Source organism: Vulpes lagopus, chromosome 7 (genome assembly GCF_018345385.1).
Source record: "Vulpes lagopus strain Blue_001 chromosome 7, ASM1834538v1, whole genome shotgun sequence".
Lineage (NCBI taxonomy): Eukaryota > Metazoa > Chordata > Mammalia > Carnivora > Canidae > Vulpes > Vulpes lagopus.
Genome location: NC_054830.1, coordinates 129,585,766 through 129,600,420, shown reverse-complemented (window position 1 = coordinate 129,600,420; position 14,655 = coordinate 129,585,766). Strand labels below are relative to the sequence as shown.

Below are 14,655 nucleotides of genomic sequence, written 5' to 3'. Positions count from 1 at the left end.
CCTTCTATGCCCCTGAACAGGAGGTCCTGCAATGGCTCTGTGTGATGTCGCTATGTTCTTGCAGATGACAGTTCTTCCCCTCTCGCGTCAGCCCCCTCAGAGATTGCATTCCGGGTGCAGATGTCAAGATGGATGGGTGGGTTCTGTCCTAGCCCTGTAGATTTCCACTCTGGAGGAGGGTCCCAAATTCATCTTTCCCAATTGTCATGAAAAGCTCTGCAGGCATTGGCTGGCCTCTGTGGCCCAGCTTACAGCAACCACTCAGCAGATCATCTTTGAAATGTTAAGCACAGCCAACTTGGGAGAGTGGCAGGTGCATTACCAGTGTGATGAGGAAAGGGGAAGGATGGGTCCGGTATGTGACGACCCCCCACAGTGCGACAGTGACAGCAGTGGGTAGGTGGGTGCACCCGAGCATATGTTCTTACAAAAAACCAAAAAGGGGAAACTAAATAGGACCTGAGGAGCAGCTCAGAGGGGAAGCCTAGGGCTTCAAGCACAACATCTGAGCTGCATCAGGGACCTAAAGTATCCCTGACTTGTGGGGTCCAACTTCCTCCTGTTAGACACAAGGACAGGGGCGGGCCCCCGACAGGGGAAAGACTAGTGGCCCCAAGTTCCACCCTCCTGCCCAGCATCAAATAATATAAGTTAGTTGGAGGTAAACCAGACCATATGTTCCCCCTCCCTCCACCACGCAGTAAGCAGGCAGCTGCATCACGAATGGACAGAATGGACACTGGTACCAAAGAGGTCACGAGCTGGGCCCCTGCCCAGCCTGCCGGCGCAGCCATGTGAGGTCAGACATAGGCAGTTTCCATACTAGCAAAATACTTTATTTTATAATGATAAAAGAAAGAGAGTAAAGATTTCTTTTTTGGTGTATACCAGAGTTAAGGGCAGTAGAAGAATAAGGGAATTAATAGGATTTTTATGTACTTTGATGACAATAAAAAGTTAACAATACCAACTGTTTGCCGTAAAACTTATCATAGCTCCCCCAAAACACATATATAAAGGATCATAATTTTAAAATCTATAAAAGTAAAAAATATACAGTCAGAAACTCTAACGCTTATTTCCTCTTTAATATAAAATTGTAAACATTTATTTACACAAAGCAAATGTGTATAACAAAGTCCGAGCACCCTTCTTTTGAGTCATGGCTCTTGGAAGAGGGGATTTGCACTGAAGTGGAGTCATCTCCTCCCCTAACTACCCAAAAACCAGATTCATAAATAAAGCCATGGGCAGCTCCCTGGGGGGACCCCAAGCATCACATTTTATTGCTCCAACACTGTGGCGAGAAGCCTGCTATCTGTCCAGCGGTCTGAGGACTAAGGCAGGGGCCGCTCTCCCCAAGAGGGGACAGAGGTGAGCAGCCAGAGGGGGACCGGGAGAGGAACAAGGACCCATTACTAGCCTTCAGCCCACTATTTTTGGTAGAAAACCTGCTGAAGTCACCCTCTTCCCCTTCAGATTGGGGAACTCACTCAGAGGGCAGAGTCTTCACTGGCTTTATGATTCATTCCCTTCTTTGAGAGCTAAACTCAGCATGGGGGGGAAGGGAGGGAGGGCGTTTAAAGGGGAAATGGCTATTATGGAAGAGGAGCTGAGGGTCTGAATACCCCCACGAAAGGCACTGCTGGTGCAGAATAATTACCCCTAGGTGCACAACCCTTCATCCCCTTGACACCGCTCAGGCTGCCCACTCGGAGATCTTCCCTGGCTCAATTCTTTATGGCAGACACTCCTTCAATCATCCACTTTGCAACTCCAGGGAAGTAAAAGTGGGGTTTCAGTTTCTCCCAAGACCACTCTGCCTGTAAGCCACTCTTCTCAGTGTCCTATTTTCTCTCCAACACTCTGTTTAAAAAGGGTCTCACCCTGCACTTACCATTTTGCTTTCATTCTAACCAAAGTGCTCTCTCCATCTTTGTTTTCCATGAACAGCCCACAGGCAATCCTGTTTTGTGGACTCTTAGCATAGTCAAGTCCATAGACCTTCAGAGAGAAATCCACTCAAATCTTTAAGAAGAATGTATTATTAGTGTTATAAAGCCATTCTCTTTAAAAAGTGCAAGTCATCGGATGTGGGAGAGTGGCCCAAGTGGTAAAACCAAGTGGAAATCTCTCCTGTGGCCCAGCCTGCAGCCTCCCTGGCAGCTCGCATGCCACTTGCCCTCCTTCCTAAACCTTTGCTTTCTGGGGAGGGGATGCCCTTATGCCCACAAGGCTGGGGCTCCCTAAGAAATTTCAATGACTCTTTTCCCACCAATCTCGTACACTGTTTCCTTTAAGAAGTTTCCTATTTGGGCTGGAGAGAGAAAGAAGGGGAGGCAGAGAGATCACGGGGACTGCAGACGGGGTGAAGGCCTCTTTGCACAGCTCAACTACATCACCTTCCTGACACATGAAGTAGGAATTTTCAGAGACACTGAGGAAGGTAGGGAGTGACAAGAGAGGACACAGGAACCCCAAACATTCCATCTCAGCATGTAGCCTGGGGGCTTGCCACCACCAGGCACTGGGCTGGGAGTGGAGGTGGGGTGGGGATTCCTCAGGCTGGCCACCTGGGGACACAGCACTGCGGGGAGGGAGAGAGAAGGAGCAGCTGTGCCGCCAGCTACCTCATGGCATCCTGTTCCTTTTTGGCACATGCAGTCACAGCCTGTGCTGAAGGACGCCATTTCCCAGTGACCCTCCCTTTTCCCTGAAAGCAGACAAAGAGCAGGACTAAGAAAGGCTCCTGACCACACGGAAAGCCTGGGTTCTCAATGCCACGCAATCAGTTTAAACCATCACCTATCCTAATCCATCTTCAAACCTTAAAAATTAAAAAAAAAAATTATTTTCTATGCTACAAACTGCAAAAAAATAGTTCGGCTATATGAAGTTGCAACAAAACCTGTCCCGGACACCGGGGCAAGTGGAGAAATCTTGGATTATGTCAACACAATGGCACAGATTTTTGTAAGCCTGACATCACGGGGTTTCACTGTTCTTACTGTTGGGTTTTTTTGGTCATTTGGATAGAAAACCACCTGTAGAACCCTGTCCTGCTGTCCTGACACCAGGCAATGGATGCCAGTAGAGCGGCTGGGGCCAGCCCAACAGACCGCAACTGCTGGCTGGGAGCCAAGACCCCCCCCACTGCAGACCCTGGCCAGGGCCCACCTCAGCCCTGGGGCTCTAGCTTCCACCCACCCGGCTCCCCAGGGGCCGAAGGCTTTTGGTCCAAAGTAGTTGTTCTTTCTTGAATCTGAGAACAGAAATACAGGCTGTGTGAACACTGAGAATACCACAAATCCTCTGGTTACTGAGGCCCTAAGAGGTCGTCCAAATCATTCATCCACTCTTCTGAAGTCCTGTTCTTCAGCAGGGAGTCGATCAGGTCGGCATCTCCAGCCATGCTGGCCAGCCCACTGCCACCTGGCTGCCCACCGTAGGCGAAGGGCAGCTCCTGGCCCGCGGTCCGCACAGGGTAGGCCTGAGTGCAGTGCAGTCCTGGCCGGCCACCCATTGGTGGCACGGGGCTCTGGCTGAAGGCCCCCAGCTCTGGCCCACCGGGGCTCAGGCCCGGCAAGCCCTGCTGTGGGGCTCCCTGGGGAGGTGCTGGGGCAGGAGCACCGGTCCTCTGCTGTGCGTTCACAGGGGGCAGCATGGCCCCTGCCGCAGCTGTTGAGCTCATGGGGGCCATGGGCCTGCTGGGCATCGCCTGGGGGAACTGGGGGCCAGACATTTTCAGGTGGGTCTGCTGCATGTGGAAAGTGGAAGCTGCTGGGAAGGGGCTTACAGTGCTGTTCCCTGGGGCCTGGCTGCTCAAGTTTGCCATGCTCTGATGCTGCCACGATGGGTTCTGGCCTCCCATTGCAGCTGACACCCTGGGGACCTGCGGCTTAGGTAAACCGGAGTTCATGGTCCCCTTATTGTGCTGTTGGGAGAGGCCAGAGCTCCCCAGAGAGTTCTGCCCATAGGCAGCAGAGACTGAGGTGTTCTGGCCTACACTGGGCTGCCGGGTGACGTGGGCATGTCCGTTGGTGGCCTGTGGCGGGGGCTGGGCCACAATCTGGGTGAGGCCGGAGGCCATGCTGTAGAGGCCGCTCTGGGGCATGCTTTGGGAGCCAGTGAACTGAGCCACACCTCGGTCCTGCTGGCCTGAGTTTGAGGAGAGAGAGGAAACCGAGGTATGTCCAGGGCCCATTGGCATCAGGTTCCCAGCCTGAGGGAATGCCCGGGGACAGCTGGAGTTAGACGGCCCTAGGTTGTTGATGCCAGGCACAGCAGCAGAGGACCCTAAAAGACAGAGGAGATGGTCAGTGGAGCTGGCATTTGTTGGCCCTCCACCATGGGGAGTCTCTAAGAACCAAGCTACAGGTGCTATCTTCCACATGAAAGGCAAAATCAGAATACCAGGTATCATTATGGTCAGTGGAACCTTGGAGACGACAGCCCTTGGGACTTCCCACAGGATGGAATGGAGGCCAGTGTGGAGCAGTGAGGCATTTAAGACTGGCTCAGAGGAAGGGGCAACACCCCAGGGTGGGAGAAGGTAGGAAATTCAATGATTCACCTGTCAGAGGCCCACCCCATTGTGCTCTGTGGGAAGCCTTATGCCACCGTGGGGACCCCCAGATGGATCCAGTCCACGGTCTGCCTTTGGGAGGCAAAGGCGCTATGTGGTGTGACAGGGTGACGACGACAGCAGGGGTCAGGGGCTCACTGCCTGAGAAGATAAAGGGTGGGCCTCAGAGAAATGGTGACAAATACACTGGGTTTTAAAACGGTCAGAGTTGGGACACCTGGGTGGCTCAGTAGTTTAGAGTCTGCCTTCGGCCCAGGACGTGATCCTGGAGTCCTGAGATCGAGTCCTACACTGGGCTCCCTGCATGGAGCCTGCTTCTCCTTCTGCCTGTGTCTCTGTCTCTCTCTCTGTGTCTCTCATGAATAAATAAATTAAAAAATCTTAAAAAAAAAAGGGGGTCAGAGTTTAGCGATGTAACAGTTTGGAGAAACAGTAGTGTGGAGTGTCAAAAGGCACACAGGAGAGGAGATCTGTGTGGGATGCTCCATGGCTGGGGGATATCCCACTGGTTGGAGATACAACTGGACAGTCACAGATAGTCTCAGGAGAGCTAGGGCTGCTATGTGAATGGCAGGGCTGCTCAGCCACAGGGTGAATGAACTGCAACAGTGGTGCTGGGGCTGGGCAGGGGCTGCTTGTCACTTAGGCGAGGGGCACAGAGGCTGTGGCATGGTGGGGGTGAAAGAGGGAGAGTGTGAGATCCTGTTCTTGACAGCACAGAACAAGGCATCTAAGGGAGAGACCACCATCAGCAGACACTGCCTGAGCTCCTGCTTGTTAGTAGGCATTCCACTGGGGAGATCAAGTACAACGGGATGGAGAGGTCCCAGCCTCAGGAAACTTGCCATCTAGGGCTCTGTCTTAGACAGTGGATGCATGGTGATGATGCTCATTGAGGAGGGTTCTTGTGGACAGGAGTATGACTATTTGGGGGCTGTGTCTCCTCTCCCTCTTCTTCTCCTGCTCCCCAGAGACACCAGACTGAAAACCAGCTGAGGGAAAGAGGACAGTGGAAATAGCCTATTTTACTCCCACTGACAGCCCCAAACAACATTAGATGGGGTGAGGGCAGGACAGCTGGCGGAGGCCCGGGCTTCCAAAAAGCCCGCAGACTTAACTCCTCAGTCGGGTCAGCACACACAAGCAGAGCTACCTAGTGTCCCCATCAGAAGGGCCCAGCCCTGGTCAGCTTCCCCTGGGACAGTTCACAGTGACAGTCGTTGACCAAGAAAAGGCCAGGTTTTAAAGATATGCCAGGAAGAGCTAGGAAGGCAGCTGCAGCCAGGTTCCCTTGCACAGCTGAGATGTGACAGCTGAGACCTCCGAGTGCTTCCTGCCCTTTTGCGGTCAACTGTCCACTGATGATGCTGCCATCTGTGACACCAAGTGAGCTGACAGGAAGAAAGAGAAGCAAAAGGCCACAGAAACTACATGAAGTCTTCTCTTATCTGGAAAATAAGGGCATCATTTCTCGAAGGCATGTAACAGCAGAAACAAAGAACTTTCTTAAGAATTACAGGAGCTATTTCTTGTTGATAAGCTATCCTTCAGCTAGAAATGATTTTGCTTCAAAAGACTGCGCTGCCTGAATACTCACCAAAGTGGTCTGCCCCTATGACCCCCTCCCCTGGGCCTACAGGTACCCAAAGAGCCAGGCTCCACAGGCAGACTGCAGCTTCTACAAACAAGTAAATCCAGCCAGCCCCCAACAGGAAGCTAGGCAGACAGCAAGAGCTCAGCAGGAACAGAACACACCACTGCTCTGTCCTGTGCCTGCCTTCCCTGCCCACCCCCATCACTCCCCATGTCTCCTCACCTGTGAACTGTCCGACCTGCTGTGGGAAGGTGCTCTGGGTTGGGTCTTGGTACTGGGGAGGCGGGCGAGTCAGGTGGCGCTGAAACTGCTGCTTTTCCTAGAAACGCCATGAACCATAGAACAGAACAAGACCCACACAGAACAGAAACAACAGAGTTATATCAGACAAAAGTAAACTGCTACATTTGTTACTCACAGATGGATTCCTACACTTGTTATTCACAGATGCTCCTGGTTTCATTTGGGGATTAAAAAAATTTTTTTTTTCTTGAGAGAGAAAGGTATACAAGCGAGGGGTGGGGGAGGGCAGAGAGGGAGAAGCAGATTTCCAACTGAGCAGGGAACCTGATCCAGGGCTCGATCCCAGAACCCAGGGATCATGACCTGAGTTGAAGGCAGGCGCTTAACCCACTGAGCCACCCAGGCGCCCCTGTTTGGGGTATTTTTAACAAACTGTATAAAACAGAAGGATGGAGCAGATCTAAAGAGTGATGATTTAAAAAAAAAAAAGTGTATCTGTTTATAAAAATGTTAAATGGGAAAAAAAAAACCGTTCAGTGGGAGGGCACCTGGGTGGTTCAGTCAGTTGAGCATACCACTCTTAGCTGTGGCTCAGGTCATGATCTCAGGGTCATGGAATTGAGCCCCATGTCAGCTCTGAGCTCAGTGTGGAGTCGGCTTGAGATTCTCCCACTCCCACCTCCCCCAAATGTTGGGAGAACAGATCAGGAAAATGCAAATCAAAGCCACAATGACATACCACTTTACACCCACTAAGATGGATAGAATAAAAAAGACAAGAAGTATGAAGTGTGGAGAACCTGGTGCCCTCACATTGCTGTGGGAATGTAAAATGGCTCAGCAGCTTTGGAGAATAGTCTGGCAACTCCTCACAGGGCGATTCTGCCCCTGGGCATACACTCAACAGAACTGAAAACCTCCATCCAAAGAAGGGGGAACAACCCAAATGTCTACCAACGGTGAATGGAAAAATCAAACGGAGCTTATCCAAACAACAGAATTCTGTTCAGCCACTGGAAAACATGGGCTACAACACGGGTGGTAACTTTTAATGGGCATATGGTTTCTTTATAGTGGCCGAAAACTGACTATGGTGATAGCCATACCACTGTGTGAATATACTAAAAATTATACGCTTTAAATAGGTGGATTATGTCTCACGTGAATGGATTCTCAATAAAGCTGGTATTTTTAAAAATGGCAGAACTGAAGCAGTGACATGTGGGCTTTAAAGTCATCCTCAGTCACCTCCATCCTCTGGGTAGCTAGTCTCTAATGACTTGACTTTTTTTTTTTTAATTTTTATTTATTTATGATAGTCACACACACACACAGAGAGAGAGAGAGAGAGAGAGAGAGAGAGGCAGAGACACAGGCAGAGGGAGAAGCAGGCTCCATGCACTGGGAGCCCAACGTGGGATTCAATCCCGGGTCTCCAGGATCGCACCCTGGGCCAAAGGTAGGCGCTAAACCGCTGCGCCACCCAGGGATCCCCTCTAATGACTTTAAAGATACAATTTTAAATCACGAGAACTCTTGTAACCCTGGCATCTACAGGTTACACTTGGTGACTGAGCAGGTGAACTGCAGGACATGGAGGGGCTGGGCAGGCCTGATTCTAGAACTCATTTCCCTGTGTTGTATTCTAGCGTATAACAAACTACATTTACAACAAAGCTGGATCCCATAGTGGACCAGCAGACCAGTGAGCTCAGTGCTCTGGTAGTTGTACTCAAGGGACATGGAAAAATGTCCCTAACAAATTTAGTTTAGCCACACATTTGCCTTCATGAATTCTCACCGAGTGACATTAAAGCTGCTTCTAACACAGGCCACCACCATTTGAAAAATGCCACACTCCTGGAAAGGGCAAAGGAGGGGCACCTGGTGGTTTAGTCTGTTGAAGGTCCCACTCTTGGTTTTGGTTCAGGCCATAAGCTCAAAGTGGTGGGCTCCAGTCCCTCATCAGGCTCCATGCTCAGTGGGGAGTCTGCTTGAGATTCTCCCCCTCTCCCTCTGCTCCTCCCACTGTGCTCTTTCTTTCTCTAAAATAACTTTTTTTTTTTTTAAATTTTTATTTATTTACGATAGTCACACAGAGAGAGAAGGAGAGGCAGAGACATAGGCAGAGGGAGAAGCAGGCTCCATGCACCGGGAGCCCGACGTGGGATCCGATCCCGGGTCTCCAGGATCGCGCCCTGGGCCAAAGGCAGGCGCCAAACCGCTGCGCCACCCAGGGATCCCTCTAAAATAACTTTTAATAAAATAAATAAATGGGCAAAGGACATGCAACTGATGCACACACATGTGAACATACATGCATGCAGGTGCATATATAGTGGAGGGGCAACCAAGCAGTCATGTGAGAGGCAGGTGACAGTGTGGGTGGTGGGGGTCGCCTTCACCTCTCACTTTACCTGTTCTGCCAGAAGGTGTTGCTGCCTTTGTAAGAACTGCTGTTGCTGCAGATGCTTTTGTTGCTGCTCCCTCTGTTTCTGTTGGTCCAAAAGCAAGTGATGTTGTTTCATGACTGCCGCCTGCTGCTGGCTGCTGAGATAGGGGGCGCTGCTGCGGGTGCTGGCCACAGACACAGCGGGTGGCTGGCTCCCGACACCGGCCGCAGGGGTGGCCACAGGGACACTGGGGGTGTTCTGCTCCTGTGAGCACAGAGAAGGGAATCTCAGGTCAGGAAGAACATGGTGAAGTCCAAAAGCCCTGATCGAAGTAGATGAGCTCTGTGCAGGGAGAGCCTCTGCCCCAAACCCCAGAGCATATGTCCTCCGGGGCTTGGCCAAAAGAAGGAACACCTGAGTATCCAAGCACAGCAACAAGCAGTGTCCACCAGCTGCACTGGTGATCCTTGCTTCCTATGGTTCATCAGCAGCAGAGGCGAGATTTTACATTTAAGCTCAAATATTGGCACATATCAGTTCCAGTAGGCAACTGCCACTTTCAAATGCTCACTTTCTGGAATGCATCAGTGCAAATGGGCCCCAAAAGGAGGAACACTCTGAGGGGCTCTGATGGATGGGGACTCGATGTTCCGAGTGTGCAAATCTTGGGTGCCTGGCAGTGGGACTGTCTCTGAACTGCCTGAGACTGTATCACATGTCCTTTTGTGTTGGCTTTTGTCAGAGCATGCTCACAAAATACTGTACCAATGAAAACTTTAACAAAAATTCTCAATACATGGGCTAAAAGTGAGACTCATGTCAAAGGCTCCACAGTATTATCCCATCCTGATCATCCTGATTTATGTTTAAAGGGGGAAAAAAAAAGGGGGGGGGAAATTGGGGATCCCTGGGTGGCGCAGCGGTTTAGCGCCTGCCTTTGGCCCAGGGCGCGATCCTGGAGACCCGGGATCGAATCCCACGTCGGGCTCCTGGTGCATGGAGCCTGCTTCTCCCTCTGCCTGTGTCTCTGCCTCTCTCTCTCTCTCTGTGACTATCATAAATAAATAAAAAATAAAATAAAATAAAAAAAGGGGGAAAATTTAACTTGAATCCAGAAGAAGGTAAAAAAAACAATGATCATTTAAACAAGTTCAACTTTTCTGAGCTCCTTTCCAGTCCTTACAGGACTTTATTTTAATCCTTACAAGAGTCTAAGCTTCGAGCAGACAGACCCAGAGGTAATTTCCTCATCCACCACCCCCAGAAGCGTTTGGGCTATGAGAGTGCTGTGTGCAGTGCTGAGCACTACTGAAATGGCAGTCGTCACTGCTCTTCTTAAGGATCCTTTTAGTGGCTGTGGAACAGTTTACTGGCTGACATAAGCCGAAGTATCAGCATTTACACATGTACTCTCCTGCTGAGAGATGCTTAATCTGCTTCTAGCTTTTGGCTACTAGAAGTGAAGCAATGAACATCTTGTATATTAGCTTTCCTATTTTTTAGGGATTATTTCTTACAGGGGTATAATGTTTCGATGCTTATGAACATTTTTATGGCTTAAGAAAAATATGTAACACCAAACTACTTCCTACAAGCACCATGCCCATGTACATACCCTCATCAGTCGAAAGGCACAATTTCCCCATTATCATCATCACCAGCAAATGTCTTTTTTTTTTTTTTAATTTCTGAAATTTTACAAATACACACTGGTACCTGCAAAGGTATTCACCACAGGCTTACTTATAATAAGTGATGAAAACCAGGAGATGATGAGATACACTAACACACCGGCATGCCCTATGTTCCACAGCTGCTGTCACACAACTTTTAACTTGTCAAGGGATCTTCTGTGTAGACATGGAAGACAGTCCGAGACACATCAGGGAGGGAGAAAAACAAATGTGTTTCACTGTACCTTGGAGGAAGCTGGGGTAAGCCCTAGCCATGAGAAGGTTGCCAGGGAAGAAACATCTTAGAACACATGTGAATGTGAGTAGAAATGCAAATATTGATCACGATAAAACTAGTACTTGACCATTCTCCACCCTACAGAGCAGTTATGTGACTGCCAGGCTGGAGCATCATGGTGAAATAACCATGGAGTTTGGATGTGTTGGGGATTAGCTTGCCCCTTACTAAATCTTAAGGTATTCTGCACACTACCTTTCAGATGGAAAGGTAGTTTAAAAAAAACAAAAGGAGAAAAGCCTCTAATCAGCACATTAAATGCAAACTTTACAGGCAAAATAACAGCCATACATGACTTACTTTAAAGTTGTACAGCATGGAGGAGACACTCAACGCCTCTGCTTAGGTGCTGGTGATGCCTCAAATGTATGGATACTTTAAACCAAATTATACCAGGGAATTTCACCCTATTTTTGTTTATTCAGAATCAATCCTGTTTTCTTTGACTGATTTTTCTCTCTCAAGAGATTCAAAGGACGACGGTAGCTGCTCCCACCATCCCTCTGCTCCTCAACTACCTGGGGCAAGCGACCACAGGGCTGCAGAGCAATAGCCTCATGTGCTCACCTGGCTGGGTGGAACCAGTGACCGGAAGGGCAGATTTCCTGGCTTTGGTTTCATCATAAACAAGGAGTTCTGTTCATTGCTCAGGTGAGGCAGCTGCTGGGGAAGATATGCCATGAGGGTGGACTTGCTCTGGCCAGATGCAGGGCCACCTTGCCCACAGTCGGCTTTATAATGGGAAAGGGGTTTGGTGTTGCCATAGTCCAGCACTGACCCTTGGTTAGTCACGGCATTCTGATTCAAGTTATTCGGCGGCTGATGACTCAGCAGGTTCACATGGCTGGACTGGAGGTAGGGGCCTCCAGGCCGAGGGGAGCTCTTGTTCACACCTGGCATCATGAGCAATTTGGAGTTGGTGAAGTCTTGCTTGTAACCAGGAGGGCTGGCAGGTTTCTCCATGGGATAGGGTACATTTAAGGGGCTGTGAGAGGGGCCTGTCTGCTGCCACGTGGACATCTGGCCCGGGGCTGGTGCAGGGGTAGCCTGCTGCGGGTTCTGGAGCATCTGCTCACGCTTCTGCTTGGCAGCAATCTGCTGGAGCTGGTGGGCAGAGGACAGCTCTGAGGCCCCTCCTGGGCCCTGGCTAGGCAACACCACACTGGAAAGGGCTCTTTGTGCATTCTGGGCCTGCGCTGATGCCGGCATCAGGTTAGGACTGGGATTATCTGCCCCAGGCTGGCCAGAGGTATGGAACAGAGGCTGAGTGCCCCCTAGGCTGGGTGAATCGGTACTCACGGGACCGGCTGAAGGCCCCATAAAGGTCTGTCCTGCAGACCCAGCCCTCACTTGTGGAGAGCCTAACTGTTCTTGTTCAAAGGCTGCTGGAGAGAACTCTGTCTTAATATTAATGTCCTGTGCCAAGGGGGTCTGTGTAGCAGACCCAGAAGATTCTGGGTCCTTCTTCTCTTCAAAGTCCTCATTAAACAGATCCTTCATGTCTTCATCAGGCACTGACCTGTTTAGCTCCTCGATGAGCTCTTTCCACTCTTGCTCGTTCAGGTTGAGGTCAGGCATGAGGTTGCTCTGAGATATGGAGCCCCCGGCCCCTGCAATCATGCAAGGCAGGTCATCGACGGGCTCTTGCTTCAGCTCTTTATTCAGGCTCAGAGGAAATGGCTCACCAGGGTTGCTGCCCCCATTCAGGTGGAGACTTGAGTCAGCCAGACACTTCTTACTGATGGAGTCCAGCCCCAGTGAGTGCTTCCCACTGGCCTGCAGTGCCTCTGCACCAGGCTTGTCAGGCTGCCCCAGGGGAGAGGCTGGAGGCAGGCCGTTGGAAGAGATGGCTACTCCCAGAGGGGCCTCTCGACGGGTCTTCTTGTGTCCAGAAAAGAGGTCTCCATAGCCATTCTGTTGCTCACCATTCTGAGGGGAGGTGGTGCTCTCTAGATTCCTCTTCACTGTATCATGGAGATGCTGCAAAACACGACAAGAGCGACTTAACACACAATGTCACAGAGGAGGCCCCTTCGTTTGTTTGTTTGTTTCTTTCTTTTTTTTAAAGATTTATTTATTTAGTTATTCATGATAGACCTAGAGGGAGAGAGAGGCAGAGAGAGAGAGAGAGAGAGAGAGAGGCAGAGACACAGGCAGAGGGAGAAGCAGGTTCCATGCCGGGAGCCCGCCGTGGGACCCGATTCCAGGACTCCAGGATCACGCCCTGGGCCAAAGGCAGGCGCCAAACTGCTGAGCCACCCAGGGATCCCCGGCCCCTCGGCTTTTGATGGTGGTTTCCATCAGAGCCCGCACCCCTGCCATGCTCTCCTGCTGACTCTGACCAGCCAGTTTATCCTCCCTCCTCCTGGGAGCACACCCCCACTTCCCCTATCCCAGGTCCTCTGCCCTGGCCTGAGTCCGGGCCACTACTGGAGCTGCAGGAAAGCAAGCCAACTTCAATCAGTGCATCCATACCTGACTTCTGTGGCCTTCTCTTGCAGGATGCAAGCCTGATGTTGCCCACAGTCATCTAGTCTGAGGGTGTGCCCAAGAGTAGGGCCAATGAGAGAAAGAAGCAGAAGCTACATATACAATTTTTTTTTTAATTTTTATTTATGATAGTCACAGAGAGAGAGAGAGAGGCAGAGACACAGGCAGAGGGAGAAGCAGGCTCCATGCACCGGGAACCCGATGTGGGATTCGATCCCGGGTCTCCAGGATCGCGCCCTGGGCCAAAGGCAGGCGCCAAACCGCTGCGCCACCCAGGGATCCCTACATATACATTCTTAAGGGTGTCACCTAAGTCCTGACTGTACATGAGACCAGCCATGCCCCTGCACTTTTCACTTCAGGGAACCAAAAACTTCCTTTTTTGTTTAAGCTCCTTTGACTCAGATTTCTCTGGCTTTCAGCTGAAGGAGCCCTGCCTGCTAGGGCTCGGTGGGGTGGCTCACGAGCACCAGGTGGCTGACGTGTTGCACAGGCCAGCGTTCATGCCCCATTGGGCCTTTCAAGAGCTGCTGTCCGGTGCCACTCCTTTTCCCCAGGTAGAGCTGCTCCTTCTCCTCCCTGCCAGCTCTAAGCAGCTTCTGACCCTTTGCGCCCCAGTCACTAGCCCCTACAAACCCCACTTCTCAGTATGAAAGCATTCCTTTGCCCAAAGCCAGCCTGTCTTGCACCATTATCCTTGCTCCCCCCCGCCCTCCTCATCTAGATTTGTTTGGCTAGCCTTACAAACAGTCATGGACAGGTGCTATGTGCAGAGCAAGACAATGAGGGGGTTCCTGGGGTCTTCCGAGGCTTCCAGTCTGCCAGGATACAGGACACATACAGACATGGCTATGGGAGAGCAGCAGAGCAACAGCACCCTGGGCCGGGAGTCTGGCACAGGAGCTTCATGAAGAGAACAGGACATGGGAGTGGGAAGAATGGAAGGTGCTATCTTTCCACTCTTTCCCTAGCCTCTGCCAGGACATGACTCCATTAATGCAGGTGCCTACACTTAGCTCTAACCTTGGTGCTGTTCCTTCCCTAGGTTTTTTGTTACGTTTTTGTCCTTTGCCCTCCACTCCCCCCATTCCATCCCTCCTACTGAACCTAAGTATCTACACTGTATTATTTATAAAGTTCCCAATAGGAGCTTTCATAATTATCTTTTAATAGATTTCAGAGGAGTTGATGGCACCCAAAACTCTGTACTGTTGTCCTGGGGCTACAGAGAAGAGCTACATGGACCCACCACCACAGTCCGAGGAGTGTGAGGGCACCAGTGCCCTGACCAGGGCTCCTACCCAAGGCAACTCCTAGGGCAACAGCTCTCAACAGTAAACTTTTCCTAAAAGTAGGAGGGAAACCTTCTAGATACATAT

The 14,655-nt window shown here is 50.7% G+C and overlaps 1 protein-coding gene across 1 annotated transcript in view; it reads right to left on the bottom strand.

Annotated features, from left to right (window-relative positions):
• Positions 1-814: 814 nt before the first annotated feature.
• MAML1 (mastermind like transcriptional coactivator 1) overlaps positions 815-14,655 on the bottom strand; it is a 51,376-nt gene continuing 37,535 nt past the window's right edge. Inside the window, exons 2-5 of the mRNA XM_041760622.1 lie at positions 11,354-12,766; positions 8,840-9,079; positions 6,402-6,498; positions 815-4,296 (exon numbers count right to left, since the gene is read on the bottom strand). Coding sequence (XP_041616556.1) covers positions 3,317-4,296; positions 6,402-6,498; positions 8,840-9,079; positions 11,354-12,766 — 2,730 coding nt within the window. The 3' untranslated portion in view covers positions 815-3,316. The remainder of the gene's footprint in view (positions 4,297-6,401; positions 6,499-8,839; positions 9,080-11,353; positions 12,767-14,655) is intronic.